The sequence below is a fragment of the Caretta caretta genome, chromosome 2 (assembly GCF_965140235.1).
Source record: "Caretta caretta isolate rCarCar2 chromosome 2, rCarCar1.hap1, whole genome shotgun sequence".
NCBI classification, from domain to species: Eukaryota; Metazoa; Chordata; order Testudines; family Cheloniidae; genus Caretta; species Caretta caretta.
Window position 1 is genome coordinate 66957483 of NC_134207.1, and position 15720 is coordinate 66973202.

General features: G+C 43.4%; 1 protein-coding gene across 1 annotated transcript in view; it reads right to left on the reverse strand.

The window, feature by feature from the left end:
- Positions 1-2269: 2269 nt before the first annotated feature.
- Positions 2270-15720, reverse strand: part of UBXN2B (UBX domain protein 2B) — a 28470-nt gene continuing 15019 nt past the window's right edge. The window contains exons 7-9 of the mRNA XM_048840739.2: positions 13808-13945; positions 8833-8994; positions 2270-3990 (exon numbers count right to left, since the gene is read on the reverse strand). Of these exons, the coding sequence (XP_048696696.1) occupies positions 3828-3990; positions 8833-8994; positions 13808-13945 (463 nt within the window). The 3' untranslated portion in view covers positions 2270-3827. The remainder of the gene's footprint in view (positions 3991-8832; positions 8995-13807; positions 13946-15720) is intronic.

The window sequence follows — 15720 nt, forward strand, 5'->3', positions numbered from 1 at the left end:
AGATCTAAGATGCACAGTGGCCTGAAAGATGAGCCTCTACCCATATCACACTGAGATCAAGGAAGACCCTCAGAGGGTCTTAGACCTGGCTTTAGGGGTAAAAGCATCTCCTCCTATCCACCTTATTCTCCCCCTTGTCAGACTCCTTTCCTTTATTTACCTCCTAGCATACAGAAGTCCAAGCACAATGATGTGTTGCAATGCAACCTTGCTCCCTGATGCTGTCCTCTCTATACCCACCCCCAAAGCACCAGTATGTGAGCTCCCCACCATTTTCACTCCTCCCCCACTTATTCTGATCCCTGCCTGACTCCACCACTTATCTCTATAGTATTTATAGCTACTCTCAGCTGCATGTCTGTGTGGATCCCTACTCCATGCACTGTCTGCTTTAAGTGTGTCAATACTGCAAAGCAGCCAGTGAGACACAGCTGCTTGAACACCTTAACCTGTGCCCCTTTACTTAGTTATGCTTCAGATACAATTTCGATAGAGGGTACATGGGATGAAACCCAGTGCCTTGGCAGCCCTTACCCAGGCCATTCTTGAACATCCATCATTACAGTACTCAACTTGCTGGGCACCCAGACAACTTAGTCAAGAGCAGCTACCTGCAGTGTAAATGTGCTGGCCAACCAACTCTAACTGTTATCCAGAGATAGCTGGCTAAATGGCTATTTATGCCCATACAAGCTTTTGAAAATGCAGGTGTTTAGTAAAGGTTCTGTGGCTTCCAGGTATGGCACACAGCTCCCATAGGGTGGGGGAGATGATGTTATTCCCAAATACAGAAGTTTTTAAACTGACGCGTGGCCCTCCAAGGGGTGTGTAACAGGACACACGCCCCCTTGGCCAAGTGCATGTGCCTGCACTCTGTTTGTGGTGAGTCTTCAGTGACTCAGCCCTCCAGCAGTCTCACACAGTTGGCCTGTGAAAGCAAAGCAAAATCCCTTCTGGGGTACAAGTCCTACAGGGGTGTATCTCAGTGCTCTCTGTAACATCTCCCTCAAGTTGCCCAGCTCTGGGATAGAGCGGTACTAGTCGTGCTGCTGCTCTAGTTCCCTGGGCCACTTCTCCGCGGCATCTTCACCTTTACCTCAGGGCCTTGTCCCGATGGAGTCCCAGCAACCCTCTCGGAGCTCCTCGCTCTCATCAGCTTCTGGCAGCACTGCCTCATCCAAGATCCTGCAGGTCCCTCAGCCAGCCACACACCATCCATGCTCCTCCAGCTCCAGCAAGGAACTGGCCTTACGCTAGTCCTGCAGCTCCTCTTATACTGACTTGCTGGGCTCTGATTGGCTGTGTCCCAAACAAACACTCTAGGCAGTTTCTGGGCCCTTTTCTGCAGTGGGGTGTGGCAGGGCTGTGAGGCCTTCAGCAGGGGGCCTCAGAGGGTCTGTATACTCTGTCACAGGGGGGCATGGAGGAACATTTGGGGAGGAGGGTGTGAGTGGCAATGCCTACCTTGTGCTGTGGAGCATGGGGAGGGAGTACAATCTCTACCCCTTGACTTACCTCAGCAGGCCATCCAGCCTGTGGGTCAGGGCCACATCCGCTGTGGCCACACCCAGCACTGGCTCTGGCCCCAGAGACCATTGCATGCACCTTCCCCGACCCTGAAAACCTGAGGGGGGAGTGGCAGGTATTGGGTCTATTTTTGCCTGGGTTGGGGGGGCACAACCCCAAATTGTAACTCAAAGTGGGGGGGGGGGTGCGCTCAGCTCAAAAAGTTTAAAAAACGCTGCCTGAATACCTCCAAAGATATTAATAAATACAAATGCATGCTGTATTTTCTCTGAGCGCTTTAATCTTAAAGTAAAGACTTTTACCCAGATGTTACAAAGCTCTTACATCAGAAGTTCACTGGCTATTTAAAATAAAGAAAGGGTGACAACATGTAGTTAGTGATGTCTTAGATTCTCATTTTTCAGGGTTGTTCAATTTCTTTTATGTAACCACAGTTCCTTATGCATTAAACTGTTCAATTTGTTATTACCTGAGCACTGCTTATATTTTATTAGGTATGGACGTGAAGCTAATCCTTGATTCCAAACACGCCCAAACTTTGTAGTGGTTCAGATCCACATCAGAACTCTGACTCGGAAATCTATATTTTATGTACCAAGTATTTAGGTCTAGTATATTGTTTTAAACATATATTTCCTTCCTCCCTCACCCCAAATACACAACACTCACCATGCAAAACACACAAACAACTCGTTTGTCACAGCGTAAAAAATAAGAGAATATGAAAAAGTTGTCTGGGACATTTTTAACTTAAAATGTTTTCTTTATTGATTAGCACACACAATGTATTTGTGATTGTTTAAATCATGCAGATATTTGTCTTACAAAACATTTGACTTCCTAAATGGTTGCAAATGATTGAAAATTACTTATAGTTGGAAATGCCTACTCTGAGGTAAGAACTTAAAATAAATTCTACTGACCAAGGATGAGCGAAGTATAGTGAAATAAGTTTTCAAGTTTTTGGGAAATAATATTAAAGACAATATTCTATACATACTGGCACATGGGAGGCAGCCCATTCTCCTCATCTAAGATTTGATCCTCTCTTTTGACTCACGGTATGCAGATTTATAATATCTGTGGCTGTATAAATACAGGACCCCATTTTCTATTTCACGCTATTTCTATCTGCATAGCAGAATGAAGGATTAAACTCTTTGAAAAGAATATATTTTCAAAGAATTGTCATGGTTTAATCACGCAGCTGCCAGTGAGAATAAAGAAAATTGCATAACTAAATTCCCATTGTACTACTTTGAAAATTTAACACTTTTAGACAAAATATCAAATATGAAGAGCTAAAGTCCAGGTGCAAAACTGCATGCACAACTGCACATCTTCTTTTGTGCATTCAAATGACTACATAAACAAGTCTTGTGTTTGTGCACACATGTTATCTGAACACCTAAATAACTGCTTGTGCATGGAATTATGTATCTGCATAGGTCTCACTTGCACGTGTGTCTGAATGTGATCATCAAGCCAATTCTTTGGAAAATATGGAGCTTTGTTTGTCCATTAGTTGCTATTACTCTCTACCATTTCTATTTAAAGTAAATTCTTTCCAACATGAGAATTACACCTGGAGCACAAGTGAGAAAAATATTAAATATGAGTGAGAACAATATTAAATATATTCAGAAAAGGCTGAGATTTGTTTTTCTTTTGTTACTGATCCATTCATAGTGACGGTTATAGGATAATTTACAGGAAAAATATTTATAGGTTATTTTATGTAATTATACTGCACCAACAAAACACTACAAACAGAATATTTTAAAATCATATTAGGGCACGTAAACATGTCAACTTACAAAGAATACTTGAAAATCTATGTGCTAAGGGAGGTAAACATATCTCAGCCTACTGGGTTAAGTTTTCAAAAGGCTGTTTGTCAATGCAGCATAAAACATTTCCTTAGTGCAAGACTTACCAAGTGTGTAAAAAGACACTGACTCCCTGAAAAAACTCCTTTTCTCCCCTAAAAATATCTGAATAATAAAGTGATATCTGTGTTTCTCAAGTAGCTTATTAGTTCTTGCTGAGTTTTGGAACATACCCATTTATACAAGCTTAGTTTTAAAACTGTAAAAACATTTGGTGAGAAATCACTCTAAAATCTGATTCAAATATGCTATCGTTGGAAGACAGAACAGAAATAAAAACAAAACTGATCTGTGCAAGTGAAAGAAGATGCTGATTTGATTCCCTCCCTCCGCACCACTGGAAGCATCCTTGTATGACAGTTTGGCACATTACCTATCCACAAAAGCTATATTGGACTGACAGGTGCAAGGTTACTTTAGTTGTTGAAGAATCACAGTGTTAAGTATATCTGCTTCTTGTAGTGTCAGACTTTCATCTGTTAGTTCTTTATTTGGAAATGTAGTCACAAGAACAAAGTCAGATGCTGCAAATGCAGGACGGGACTGGATAATAAAATCTCGAACATCCATAATCCTGTTGAAATAAATATGATATAAACACTGAAAATTACTAATGATTTAATTTATACAGGAATCAGCTGCCAACACCAATAAAGGCAAAAAATTTGAATACTGCAAATACAGCATGCACTATTTACAAATGCACTTTTGATTGTATACCTATATTTTGATTATATTCGCCAGATTAGGATGATAATCTAGGGATTCTTGCTTTCTGAATACAAGGACTGAAAAGAAGAGTAGATGTATGGTTTGTCTTATATAATAGAAAGTTACTCATCTTGTAAAATCTTGAGCTGTCTCCCTCTATAAGTGCTCCACTTCAGGTGTGCAGGTGCCTCTTGAGTCATTGATCAGAGATTTTCAGCTATCAGTGTCTGTTTAGCCTGTGCATTCGCCTATGCCTCCTTGTGCCAGACACCAAGGCTATATAGGTGTGTGCAGGCAAACTGGCCTCAGGTCCTTCTCTACCCAACTGTCCCCCAAGGAACAGTGTGAAGCACAGGGGAAGGAGGGCAGGTACTGGAGCACCCAAGGGGACACACATCTTGAAGACTGTAGTTACTGCACAAGTTGAATAACTTCCTCTTCTTCTTCGAGTAGTGTCCCTATCGGTGCTCCACTTCAGGTGATTTCTGGACAGTATCCCCAGAAGGAGGAGGGAACTTCAAAACAGAGTCCAGAACTGAAGATGATACTGTAGAACCTATTGATGTATCAGATCTGACCACATGGATAAGGAAATGAAGCTGGAATAAAGGGTTGGTTCCACCACTGTTGATGACCAATACAATCCTCCCTGGGACTAGCCAAAAAGGAATTCCTGAAGGGGCAGGTTGGTGAACCCCTGACCAAGACAGAGGAGACTGATTGAAAGTCTCCCTCTTTCTTTTTTATGTCATCCCATGGGGTCGGGGGGCACCACTGAAAATGGTGGAGATTCCTATGGTGCCAGAGGACAGTAGCCCAGAGACTGGTGTCTCAGTACCGAAAGGCACTTAGTACCCATAAGAAGCAGGGACTCTGGTCCATCAGATAACATAAGGTCCTTAGAATGTTGGAATGCCTGTGATACTGAGAAGGGATCCAGTACTGAAGCAGTAGCCCAGGCCATGGTCACCAAAGCCAACGGTACTGATGATGATTACACTCCAGGTGAAGAAGGGGGTCATGCCAAATGTGCTGGCACTGATGGCTGGACAAACTGAATCAGTACCAATGGCTGTACTAAGGGGAGTAATGGCACTGCTGGCTGGGTCGGATGCATTGGTACTGACTGCTGGGCTGAACTCGACAGTGCCCCATGACTGCTCTCCTTGTGGGTAAAGGATACTGGCATCCTGCCAGAGCAGTGTCTTCTTTCCTTGGAGCTCCAGTGCTTCACAGCCCCACCAGTCCCCATAGAAGAGTCTTTGGCCTCAACAGTACCCTCGGAGACCGGAGACTTGGTCTTTTCTGGTGCTGGCTCCTTGGATTGAGAGTCTGCACTTCTCTTTTTGGGAGCCTTCCCAGAAGCCTCCAAAAATCTTCCCTTCCTTGGGGGAAGCTTGCCCCAGCGTGCTCTGGGTCTGTCTGAGGACAGGCATTCTGGAGGTGGGAGGTTTCTTGTGACCTGGTTCTGGCTGCAGGAGTGTTCTGTCATGAACAGTCTTAGCTTGGTCTCTCTGTTCTTCCTTGGCCTACACTTAAAGGTCAAGCAAAAGTTGCACTTCTGAGAGATATGGGACTCCCCCAAGCAATGAACACACTTAGAGTGGCCATTGTATACAAGACTAGCCTCATTAGGAGAGGCAGCATTTGAAACCTGGTGAGCCAGGCATGTCCTGCCAGGAAAAATGAGTCTCCCAAAGGAAAAAAGGGTAAGGAGAACAAAGCAATCCCCCCTCACTATCTACAGAAACTAACTATAACTACTACTACTAGTAGTCTCTCCATAGTAGTCGTCCATCACTGATAATGATGACAATATTGTTACAATTCTCATCTATGGCCATGCATATGACTCTGAAGTCCAAACCCTGATGCAGAGTCGGCTGCACTGAGGGTGCAGGAAGTCCGTATCCATGATATTTGACGATGCAGCTCTATGGCATCTTTCATATGCAGCCTGGAAACAATTTGGTCAATCCTGCTCAAACCCATGGCATGCTAATCTTGTCAGAGACTACCAGTGAGTCCTGTTCTGAGCGGTTTGCTCAAGTTCTTTGAGATTGATCCCAGCCCACAACAGACCGCATTTCAAGTTATCTATGAAGTGCTCATACAGATGACACTTCTTTGTTTTGCCCTGCCTCAGCTCCCCATACAGGATCTGTTTTGGGAGGTGGTGGTCTTCCATTCTGATGACATGTCCAGTCCACCTAATTTGTGCTCTCAATAACATTTCCTCGATGCTGGTTGTGTTTGCTGTAACTATATACCACACTAACTATACCACACTAACATTACCAACTGCTAAACTAAGTATCTTAACACTAAGGAAAAACAGAATGGCCAATGTAGATACACTAAGGCTCTGTCTCAGGCTGAAGTGCTTGAGAAAAAGCTAAGGGCAGTTTGCCTGTGCACCCATATATAACCTTGGTGTCCGGCACAAGGAGGCACAGGGCGCATGCAAGAGCTGAACGGACACTGCTAGCTGAAAATCTCCAATCAAGGGCTCGAAAGGCACATGAGCACCTGAAGTGGAGCACCCATAGGGGACACATCTTGAAGAATGAAGGTTGTGGCACAGGAGTTCACTAGATAAACTCCTTTTATTTTTCAACGTAATTTACTCCTTCAGCAGTTTGAGTACATGTGTAAAATCCAATACCCCACATGTAATGACAAAGCCAAGCTAAATTAACGCCAGTTCCTTAATCAGCTTCAATTCTGAGTGATCAGTGCTGTCCCTACTTCCCAGACATGGCCAAATCTGAATGAAAAAAGAGAAGCATTACACTGTACCCCTGTGGTGTAGCTAGGTATCGAAATTTGGGTGGGCCCCAAATTCTGATGGAAGGGCAATGTCTAATACCTGAGCTCCCACCTTCACGTTGCATGGTTCCAAAATAAAGCCCATTAATAAATTCACTTAAACTTGGCATTCACACAGACTCTGATTCTGGTGGGCCTGAGTGAGCTACGATCCATGTCTACACCAGATCCATGTCTACACCCTTGATGTACCCTGAAAGTCAGCAGACTAGCTCTGACAGAAAAATGGTGGTTGGGGACAGGAATGTGTTCCAAAACCAAAAAGTTTTCTGCTGAATACCCTATCAACCACCCACAATCTAAAAACTGTCAGCAAAAGTACTTCAGATGACATCATAAGTAGTGTCAACACACAGAACAAGAAGTCATCTTAAGACAGCCAAGATGCAAATTATATAGGGCTCGAGAACAAATTTAATGCTGCAAAATTGTTCCAGAAAAAAATAATAAGCCTGTGCAATCTTTGAAGAGTTAGTGTAAAATGTCCTCTTTAACCAATAATTAAGCAAGCAGACAGCAGCATCCTGCAGTAGCTGTAGTTCCTTACTGATCGTCTACCGTACACTGGGCTGTGAAGTGTATTCTATATTGACATTATCAGTGCTTGGATAACTACGACAACTATGTGAGAAAAGGGTCACTATTGCCTAACAAAATACATGGAAACAAGTGCTTCTGGCTATTGATGCTATCTGGGAACCTAGGAGCAGGTTGGAGTCCAGAATCCTCCTTCCCCTCCTGGATGGCAAAGTTCCTTCAAGACTGGAAATACTCCCTCAATAATGGGGAAAAGCAGTATCCTGGGTCACACCTTGTATCAGTTTCCCCGCTTGAGCTGGTCAGGAATATTCAATGCAGTGGTTTGTCACAAAATACTGATTTGCCAAAACTTTTTGCAGGAACATGCCAGTTTAAACAAAAAACTTTTGCCAGGAAAGGTTTCCTGGGTTGAGGATGGAATTTCTTGTCTAAATGAGAGAGACACCTTCCTCCTCCACCACCACCAGAATAGCCCATTGGTTAGGGCATTCAACTGGACGTGGGAGATCTAGGTATGAGTCTTGCTCTGACTGATTCAGACCAGGGACCTGAACGTAGCCTCCCACATCCCAGGTGCATGCCCTATGCACCATGCATTGACTGTTCTGGAGTGTGTCTCTCTTCGGCTCTTTGCAACTACATAAAATGTCACTGTTTTGTCCATATGCAGAATGGGAGTGTTTTTGAAATCTCAAAAATTTTAACAGGACAGGAAATCTGTTTCCTGCACAGTTCTATTCCCAATCTATCAGCATCACCTTTATTTTAATTGGACTAAGCCTCAGCCACCTTGCTCTCAACCAAATACTGGGAAAGAAGGAAGGTTGTATTATTCATGTCTGCTAAAATAAAGAGACTTAGCATTGCAAGTCCCTCTGCTCACTGATTGTACCACAGCCGAAACTGTCTCACTCTGCCCACCACAGTTCTCACATACATGTAGAGCAGGAAATGTGACAACAGTATAACTTTGCCAAACTCTGCACAAATGCACTCTTAGAATGGATAAGTAATTGCATAACACCACACATCAAGCAGTCAAACGGAAGTAATTCTCAAGGCTATATCCAAACTAACAGCCAGAATGATATGAGTATGGATGATGAAAGTTATATTAATTTTACAGTTACCAAATGCCTGAATCTGATCACCTCCAAAAGTGTAATTCTACATCTAGCGTTCCTCTACCGCAAACATTCATAATTAATAAACTGCTTATACACTTTACCTTTGTTACCATCATTCTTGCCTTTTTATATGCCAGCTGCTATTTTAGTTCTTTTTTCATCTTACTGAAAGAAGTGTGGTTACTTGTATCTCTGTGGCATTAGTTTACCTGTGTGTTTGATTGAACCTTTGTATCAAACGGCTTCCATCCGCTAGCCTAATCTGAATTTTAGTTGTTGCAATGGAGTCATCAATCAGAACAGTTGCATTAAGAATGGATTTTTCCTCTTCTTCTGGGGAAGAAGGTGTACTGACAATTTCAGGTGTGAGGCTAAAGGATTGAAATATAGGTGTTACTGAAAGAATTAAACCACAACTGAAAAGATGTATTTTAGAACATTTCTTATCTTTTTTTTCTATCTGAAACCAGTATCATGCACTGTATGCTAATTGACCTGGGTATTGAAAACAGTGTCAAAGCTGTCTGCATTAATACATGGATAAGATTTTATAAACATGCACTTAGTTACACAAGAACATTTTCTCCATACATGAGGTTTCTTGTACATATTTTTTTATATACAGAACTATTTCACACAGGGATATAAATATTGTTTAAAAAGTTAATCGTTTAAACGATTAAAATTTTTTCACTTAAATGGTTAACCGATTAAAGGACCAGACTGGTGCGGCTAGGGGTGCTCCTGCCCTTGTGGCTGGGGCCGGCGGGTGGGCTGGTGTGGGGTTAACGGTTAAGGTGGGTTAACCAGTAAGACTAATGCTTACAGGTTAACTAGTAAACATTTTACATCCCTAATTTAATGCACATCACTACGAAAGAGGAAAGGCTAATACAGTTGCATAATTTTATATATATGGACAGATGATTATAAAACAACCCCCAGGTCGCAGGTTGCCCATCACTGGCTTACACTGAAAGCTCCAAATCAAAAACCCATGCAATTAATGGAACCAACTTTTGACACTTACACCCCACACACCTTACCTGCAAATGAAAGCTTTTTCAGCAAATTCATTTGAATATGTCAGTTAAGTGCAAAGAAGGAAGACTTGGGGAGTGAAAATCTGAACAGGAGTTTTGAAGCAACAACAACATGTAGCTATTGCCTGTTGTATTCAAACAAATCTGCTTATGTGATCTTAGATGTGTTATATATTTATTTTAACATAGTTAAAAATTAATTACCATATATACTTGTTTATAAGCCGACCACCCGCCAAATGGATATATAAAAATAGTAAAAACTGCATGACCCTTTCATAAGCCGACCCTATATTTCAGGGGCTGGCAAACTTTGGCTCCCGGCCCGTTAGGTCGGGACCTTTTGTTCACTTGGGGCGTCTGCAGGCACAGAGCCCCTCACTCCCAGTGGCCGTGGTTTGCCGTTCCCAGCCAATGGGAGCTGTGGGAAGTAGCGCCACTTCCCGCAGCTCCCATTGGCTGGGAACGGGAAACCACGGCCACTGGGAGCTGAGGGGCTCTGTGCTTGCAGACGCCCCAAGTGAACAAAAGGTCCTGACCACCAGCAGCTTACCCTGACTGAACAATAACTGAACAAATATGTCTTCACTTTCAAAATTACAATCACTTTCAAAATTACAGTCAACTGCGTGCCACTTCCCGCACCTCCCATTGTCTGGGAATGGCGAACTGCGGCCACAGGGAACTGAGGGGGCGCCATGCCCACAGGCTCTCCAGGTAAACAAAAGGACAATGTATTAGATAGTCAATTCAATGATTTCATAGAGTTTAAAATCACCACATTTTGGTGTAGACCCGTTTATAAGCCGACCGCTGCTCTTTGATGCGTCCTTTTTTACCAAAAATATTTGGCTTATGAACGAGTGTATATTGTAAGCTATTTCCAAAAAGGTATCAGAACTGCCTTGCTGACAAAATTAGTACACATTATATAACGTGGTGAGCATCAAGCAGTTGAGATGTTTACTATTCAACTGCTAGGCATTATTGAGTTAGTCTATAAGATTGCTCTGGAGCCTATGATTCTGTGTTACATAAAAGCTTGAGGACAGAATGTTACACATATATTTTTTTCTGCTTCTTCTTGCTGAGTTACCTTGAATAGTTTTTTAAAGCCTTGTCTAAAAAGGTATAATATCTCAAGTCTGATTAGGGATGCAAGCTGACTGTCACATCTCAGATGCTCAGTCACTAGAACATATTTTGCAGTTGCACTATTATGTAACTGTTTAGAATTTTATCATCCACATATTCTTGCCCCCAGATACCAGATTAAGCAATTCAAAGGCAGGTGTCACATTCTTTAACATTATTGCTTATGTTTCAATGACTATTATCTATGTACTTCAGCTTTTTGTGGCAGCCTTTGAAGCTCTCACCAGGATTTCATTGGAATTCAGGTTTTAACATCATGCAATTTATTGTTCATATTCATTTTGTGTAAAATAAATCAAGCGGGATTCTCAAATTAATATCTCTTCTGTTTAAGGATACCGGACCTGTCAATTGTGTAGCTGGGAGTCTTATATTCAAAGGTGTCACCAGTTCATATACTATATCACAATATTTCTGCCACTGGCATTTCAGCCAATAGATACTTTAATTGCTGCCATACAGAAATCCTATCAAGAACTTGGTCAAGTATCAGACTATGAAAATGTTTATGGCTAAAAGCAGAAAATGACAGAGAAGGATGGGGGTTGGATGGTTCAGGGAATTAGTAATGGAATATACAGTTTGCTATTTATACTGAACGTCATTGGATTAAATACAGACCAAGTACTGACGGCTATAGGGTTGAATAAATTAGTGGTCTCAGTCAAATTCCTGTTGAACTGGTGCCTTCTTTAAAATCTCCAACAAAGTAGGCAAAGTTTTTGGCAGTCTCACGTGAGACAGCAAGGAATTAGCAACGATCAAGACTTAAGTGTGAAGGACTACGTATAAAGAGTGGTCCTTCCAGATCAGGGTTGAGGCATATTGGCAAGGTTGCATGAGGAATCCTATACTACAGCTCTCGGCATTCTACCCATTTAAACAGTAAAATAAGGGCTTCAATCTGGTTGGCAATCAATCCATTACTTTTAATCAGCTACTTTTCCTTAATAAAGGAAGGACAGGTCTTTGTATATATTAATTTATCAAGTGTCTAGGTAAACTGATCTGGCAGATTGGAATGACATTCCACTATGAATGTCAAATTCCACTTCATGATTCTCTAGAAACAGTAATAAAGCAGCAAGTTTAAATTTGAATAGAATAATCTTAACATCCTGCATACATTTTTTTCCGATGATTATAAGCAGAACTGGTAGCACCACCCTTCGTTAAAGTTGCCCAAAAATGTTTCATTATTAGGATGACCATACATCCTGTTTTGGTGGGACAGTCCCCTTTTTAAGCCCTGTCCAGGATGTCCTGACATTTTTCGCAAAAGTGTGCATTTGTCACAAAAGCTAATGGGTCAAATGCACAGTTTTGCCAAAGCAGAGGAACGTGGCGGGGGAGGGGTGTGACGATGTCAGACCTTGGGCTGTCAGCCCTAGCCCTGAGTGGTGGGGCTAGGGTTTTCAATCCTGTGCTGGGGGCAAGGCTTGGGTGAGCCCCACACCGGGGGTGGTATGGGTGTGGGATGGTAGTGGTGTGGAGTGGTGGTGGAAGGCTTGCTACGTCAACCCTGGGCAGCGGGGCTCAGGCTTCAGCCCCAGCCCTGGGTGGCGGGGCTAGGTCTGTCAGCCCTGCTCTTGTGGGGAAAGGCTCGGGCAAGCCCCACATGGGAGATGGGGAGAGAGAGGGCCTTAGGCTTCAACCCCAGCCCTGGGCAGCAGGGCTCAGGCAAGCCCCATGCGGTGTCCTGTTTTCCCTTTGGGAAATATAGTCACCCTATCTATTATAAGACCCTGTTTTTAGTTGCCTATAACTTGGCCAAATGTTAAGCATTCAGGCTGAAATGTTCCATTCTGGGTGTCCATTTCAGGCTGAATTTTTTGTAAAATTTTAGCAAAAATGGTTGAGCCACATCTGAGAATAAAGATAAGGGTAAAATACATTGTTTTCCCAGTGTTAAAAAAAAATCTTACAACTTTGGCAACTCCATTCTTTGAAACAGGGACTTTAAATTCGGCAGGGGTATCACCCTGATTTCAAGGGTGCAGCTTCTGCTGTTCCCACAAAAACCCCCTAAATTTGACCAATTTATACAAAAAAACCCCACACAGTATGTGATCATGTAATTAAGCAGGGCTGCCCAGAGATGGGGGGGCGGGGAAGGGGCAGTTTGCCCCAGGGCCCCTGTTTCAGAGGGCCCACAAAATGACAGAGGGGCGGCTGAGCCAAATTTGAGTGAAGAGGTGTTGCAATGCTGCTCAGGTTGATGCCTGCCATCAATAATGCAGGGAGCGAATTGCCCATCTCATCCAGGCCCAGAACCCATAGTCAAGGTTATTGGCATCTTTATGCCAGGCTTGAGGCAACCTGCCACGCTGACAGCCCAGAAGAAGGAGTAAGGTCAGGGATACTGTTCCCGCTAGTGACAGGGCTAGAGTTCAGGGAGAGGCAAGACCTGGCTACATGCAGAGAAGAGCATCCCCATTCCTGTGGGGAAGGCAGCAAACACACAGGCCTGGGGCCTCGCTGACCCCCTCCCCCTGTATCCTTTTCCCTCTTCCTAAACTTTCATTCCATGGTAATTTTTTTTTATTTGGATGGGGACATCAATTTCAGATTTTGAACTGGACCCCCAAAACCCTCTCTGCAGCCTTGAAGACTGTAAAATAAGGCATACACACAATGGGACAGAATTACATTGCAAAGGCAACCTTAACTGGTCTTCTAACTTCTAAGTTTTGACATATTTGACTTGTGATATTTTGGATTAATAAAGTATTTGTTTTCATTCACTACATTCTTTGAACAAGATTGATCAGTAAACACTTCTGGTATTAACTGCCGTAAGTGGAAAGTGCACTGAGTTACCTTCTCCAGAAGTCTCCTATAACTCAATTAAAATCAGTGTTTGAAAACATTACAAAAATAAAATGCATCTTTTGCGGTCATCCTGAGTCCTACTCTTCTCTTTAATTGCAAATTACACATGCACATGACAGAAGAGAACATTAATTTGTTTACATTTTTTTTTTACCTTCCAAGCTTTTGTCCTTCTCCACTGAAAGCTTTGAATTTCAATCTAGGCTTTACATATTCCTGTTCTTGGTGGTCTTCCATATCCAAGTTAACTTGGCCACCATGCACCAACCGTTGAAGTTCCAAAGGAATCTCTCTTAAATGCAAAAATAAACCATTTTAGCTGTCTCCTTAAAGTACACAATAGAAATTCCCAATTACAGTACAGTAAAACATTTCAGTATGGATCCTACAAGAGCCTAAACAATATTTTAATAAAGAGTGGAAACTACTGCCCTATCTGTATCAAAATGCAGAGGAATCCAATTGCGCCTACTTCTTCTAGAAGCTAGAGTTAAAAATAAAGACTAATGGAATGTATAATTAATGTAGTTCATTATTAAGTCACAAGTTGAAATCTAGGGTGCACTGATAAAATTGTACACTCATTCATTGTAATAGCTACATTTTGCAAATGATGTTCAAGCAGATGAAGTTACTGGGGAGTTCTGTGTTTAAAAAAAAAGTGAGATGGAATATTGCCCATACTTAGATATTTTTAATATTTTGGTTGAGAATTTAAAAAATAATCCAGAGGAACAGAATTAGAAATGTCTAAAAATAGTTGCTGTAACTTTAAATTTATATTATAATTTTTCACTAATCAAACATTTTTAAAGTTTTCTCAAGTAATCTCTAATGCAGGCGTGGGGAAACTTTTTTCTATCAGGGGCCACTGACCCACAGAAAAAATCAGTCACGGGCCACACAGAGCCCCACAAGCGGGGGGGGGAGGGGGCGGCGTGGAAGCTCAGGGCTTCCCCCACAGTAGCGGGAGCCAGCTGGGGGCTTACCCTAGACCCCTGGGTGGAACTAGAAATGAGGGGTTCAGGGTGCAGCAGTGGGCTCCGGGCTGGGACAGGCGGTTGGGGTACGGGATGGGGTGAGGGTTCCGGCTGGTAATGCAGGCTCTGGGGTAGGGCTGGGGATGAGGAGTTTGGGGTGCAGGAGCAGGCTCAGGGCACGGGAAGGGAATTGGGGGTGCAGGTGGGGGTCTGAGAGGGAATTAGGGTGCAGGAGGGTTTCAAAAACTGGGGTGGGGGTTGGGGTGCAGGCTCTGGGAAGAAGTTTGGGTGTGGGAGGGGGCTGAGACCTGGGGGTTGGGGTGCGGGGTCTGGGAGGGAGTTAAGGTGTGGCAGGGGGCTCAGGGTGCGGGCTCCGGCCAGGTGGTGCTTACCTGCGGCAACTTTGGTTGGCTGCGCAGTGGGGCTAAGGCAGGCTACCTGTTTGCCCTGGCCCCGCACTGCTTCCGGAAGCGGCTGGCATGTGCAGCCCCTAGGTGGAGGGGCAACCAGGGAGCTCTGCACAGTGCATGCTGCCCATGCCTGCATCACCGGGCCCGCAGCTTCCACTGGCCGTGGTTACCGGCCAATGGGAGCTGTGGAGCCGGTGCTGGGGGCATCATGCGCAGCTTCCCTGATTGCCCCTCCGCCTGGGAGCTGAGGGGAGAATGGGGGGTGGGAGGGGAGGGCGCAGAGGCTCAGGGCTTCTGGCCCACAGCACAGAGACTTGCTGTGAGCTGGATTAAATTAAGTAGTGGGCTAGAGGTTCCCTACCCTGGCTCTAATGGAATACATTTTTTTTGCCTGTCAATCACAGTCCTTAACAGGGATCTTACTCCAATTGAGGGGAGGAAAAAGGCCTTGAGAAATAATCAACTGATTATTATATTGCAGTAGCACCCAGGGCCCTCAATTAGTAACATTGTCCCACTGTGCGAGGTGCTGTACAAATACAAAGACACAACCCTACCCTCAAGATCTTACAATCTCAAACAATCAATATGTAAAGGGTGGAGGGAAGAGGGATGAAATCTAATATATACATATACAATAAGAGGTATAACATGGATTTTGAAAACTGGACTTGCAG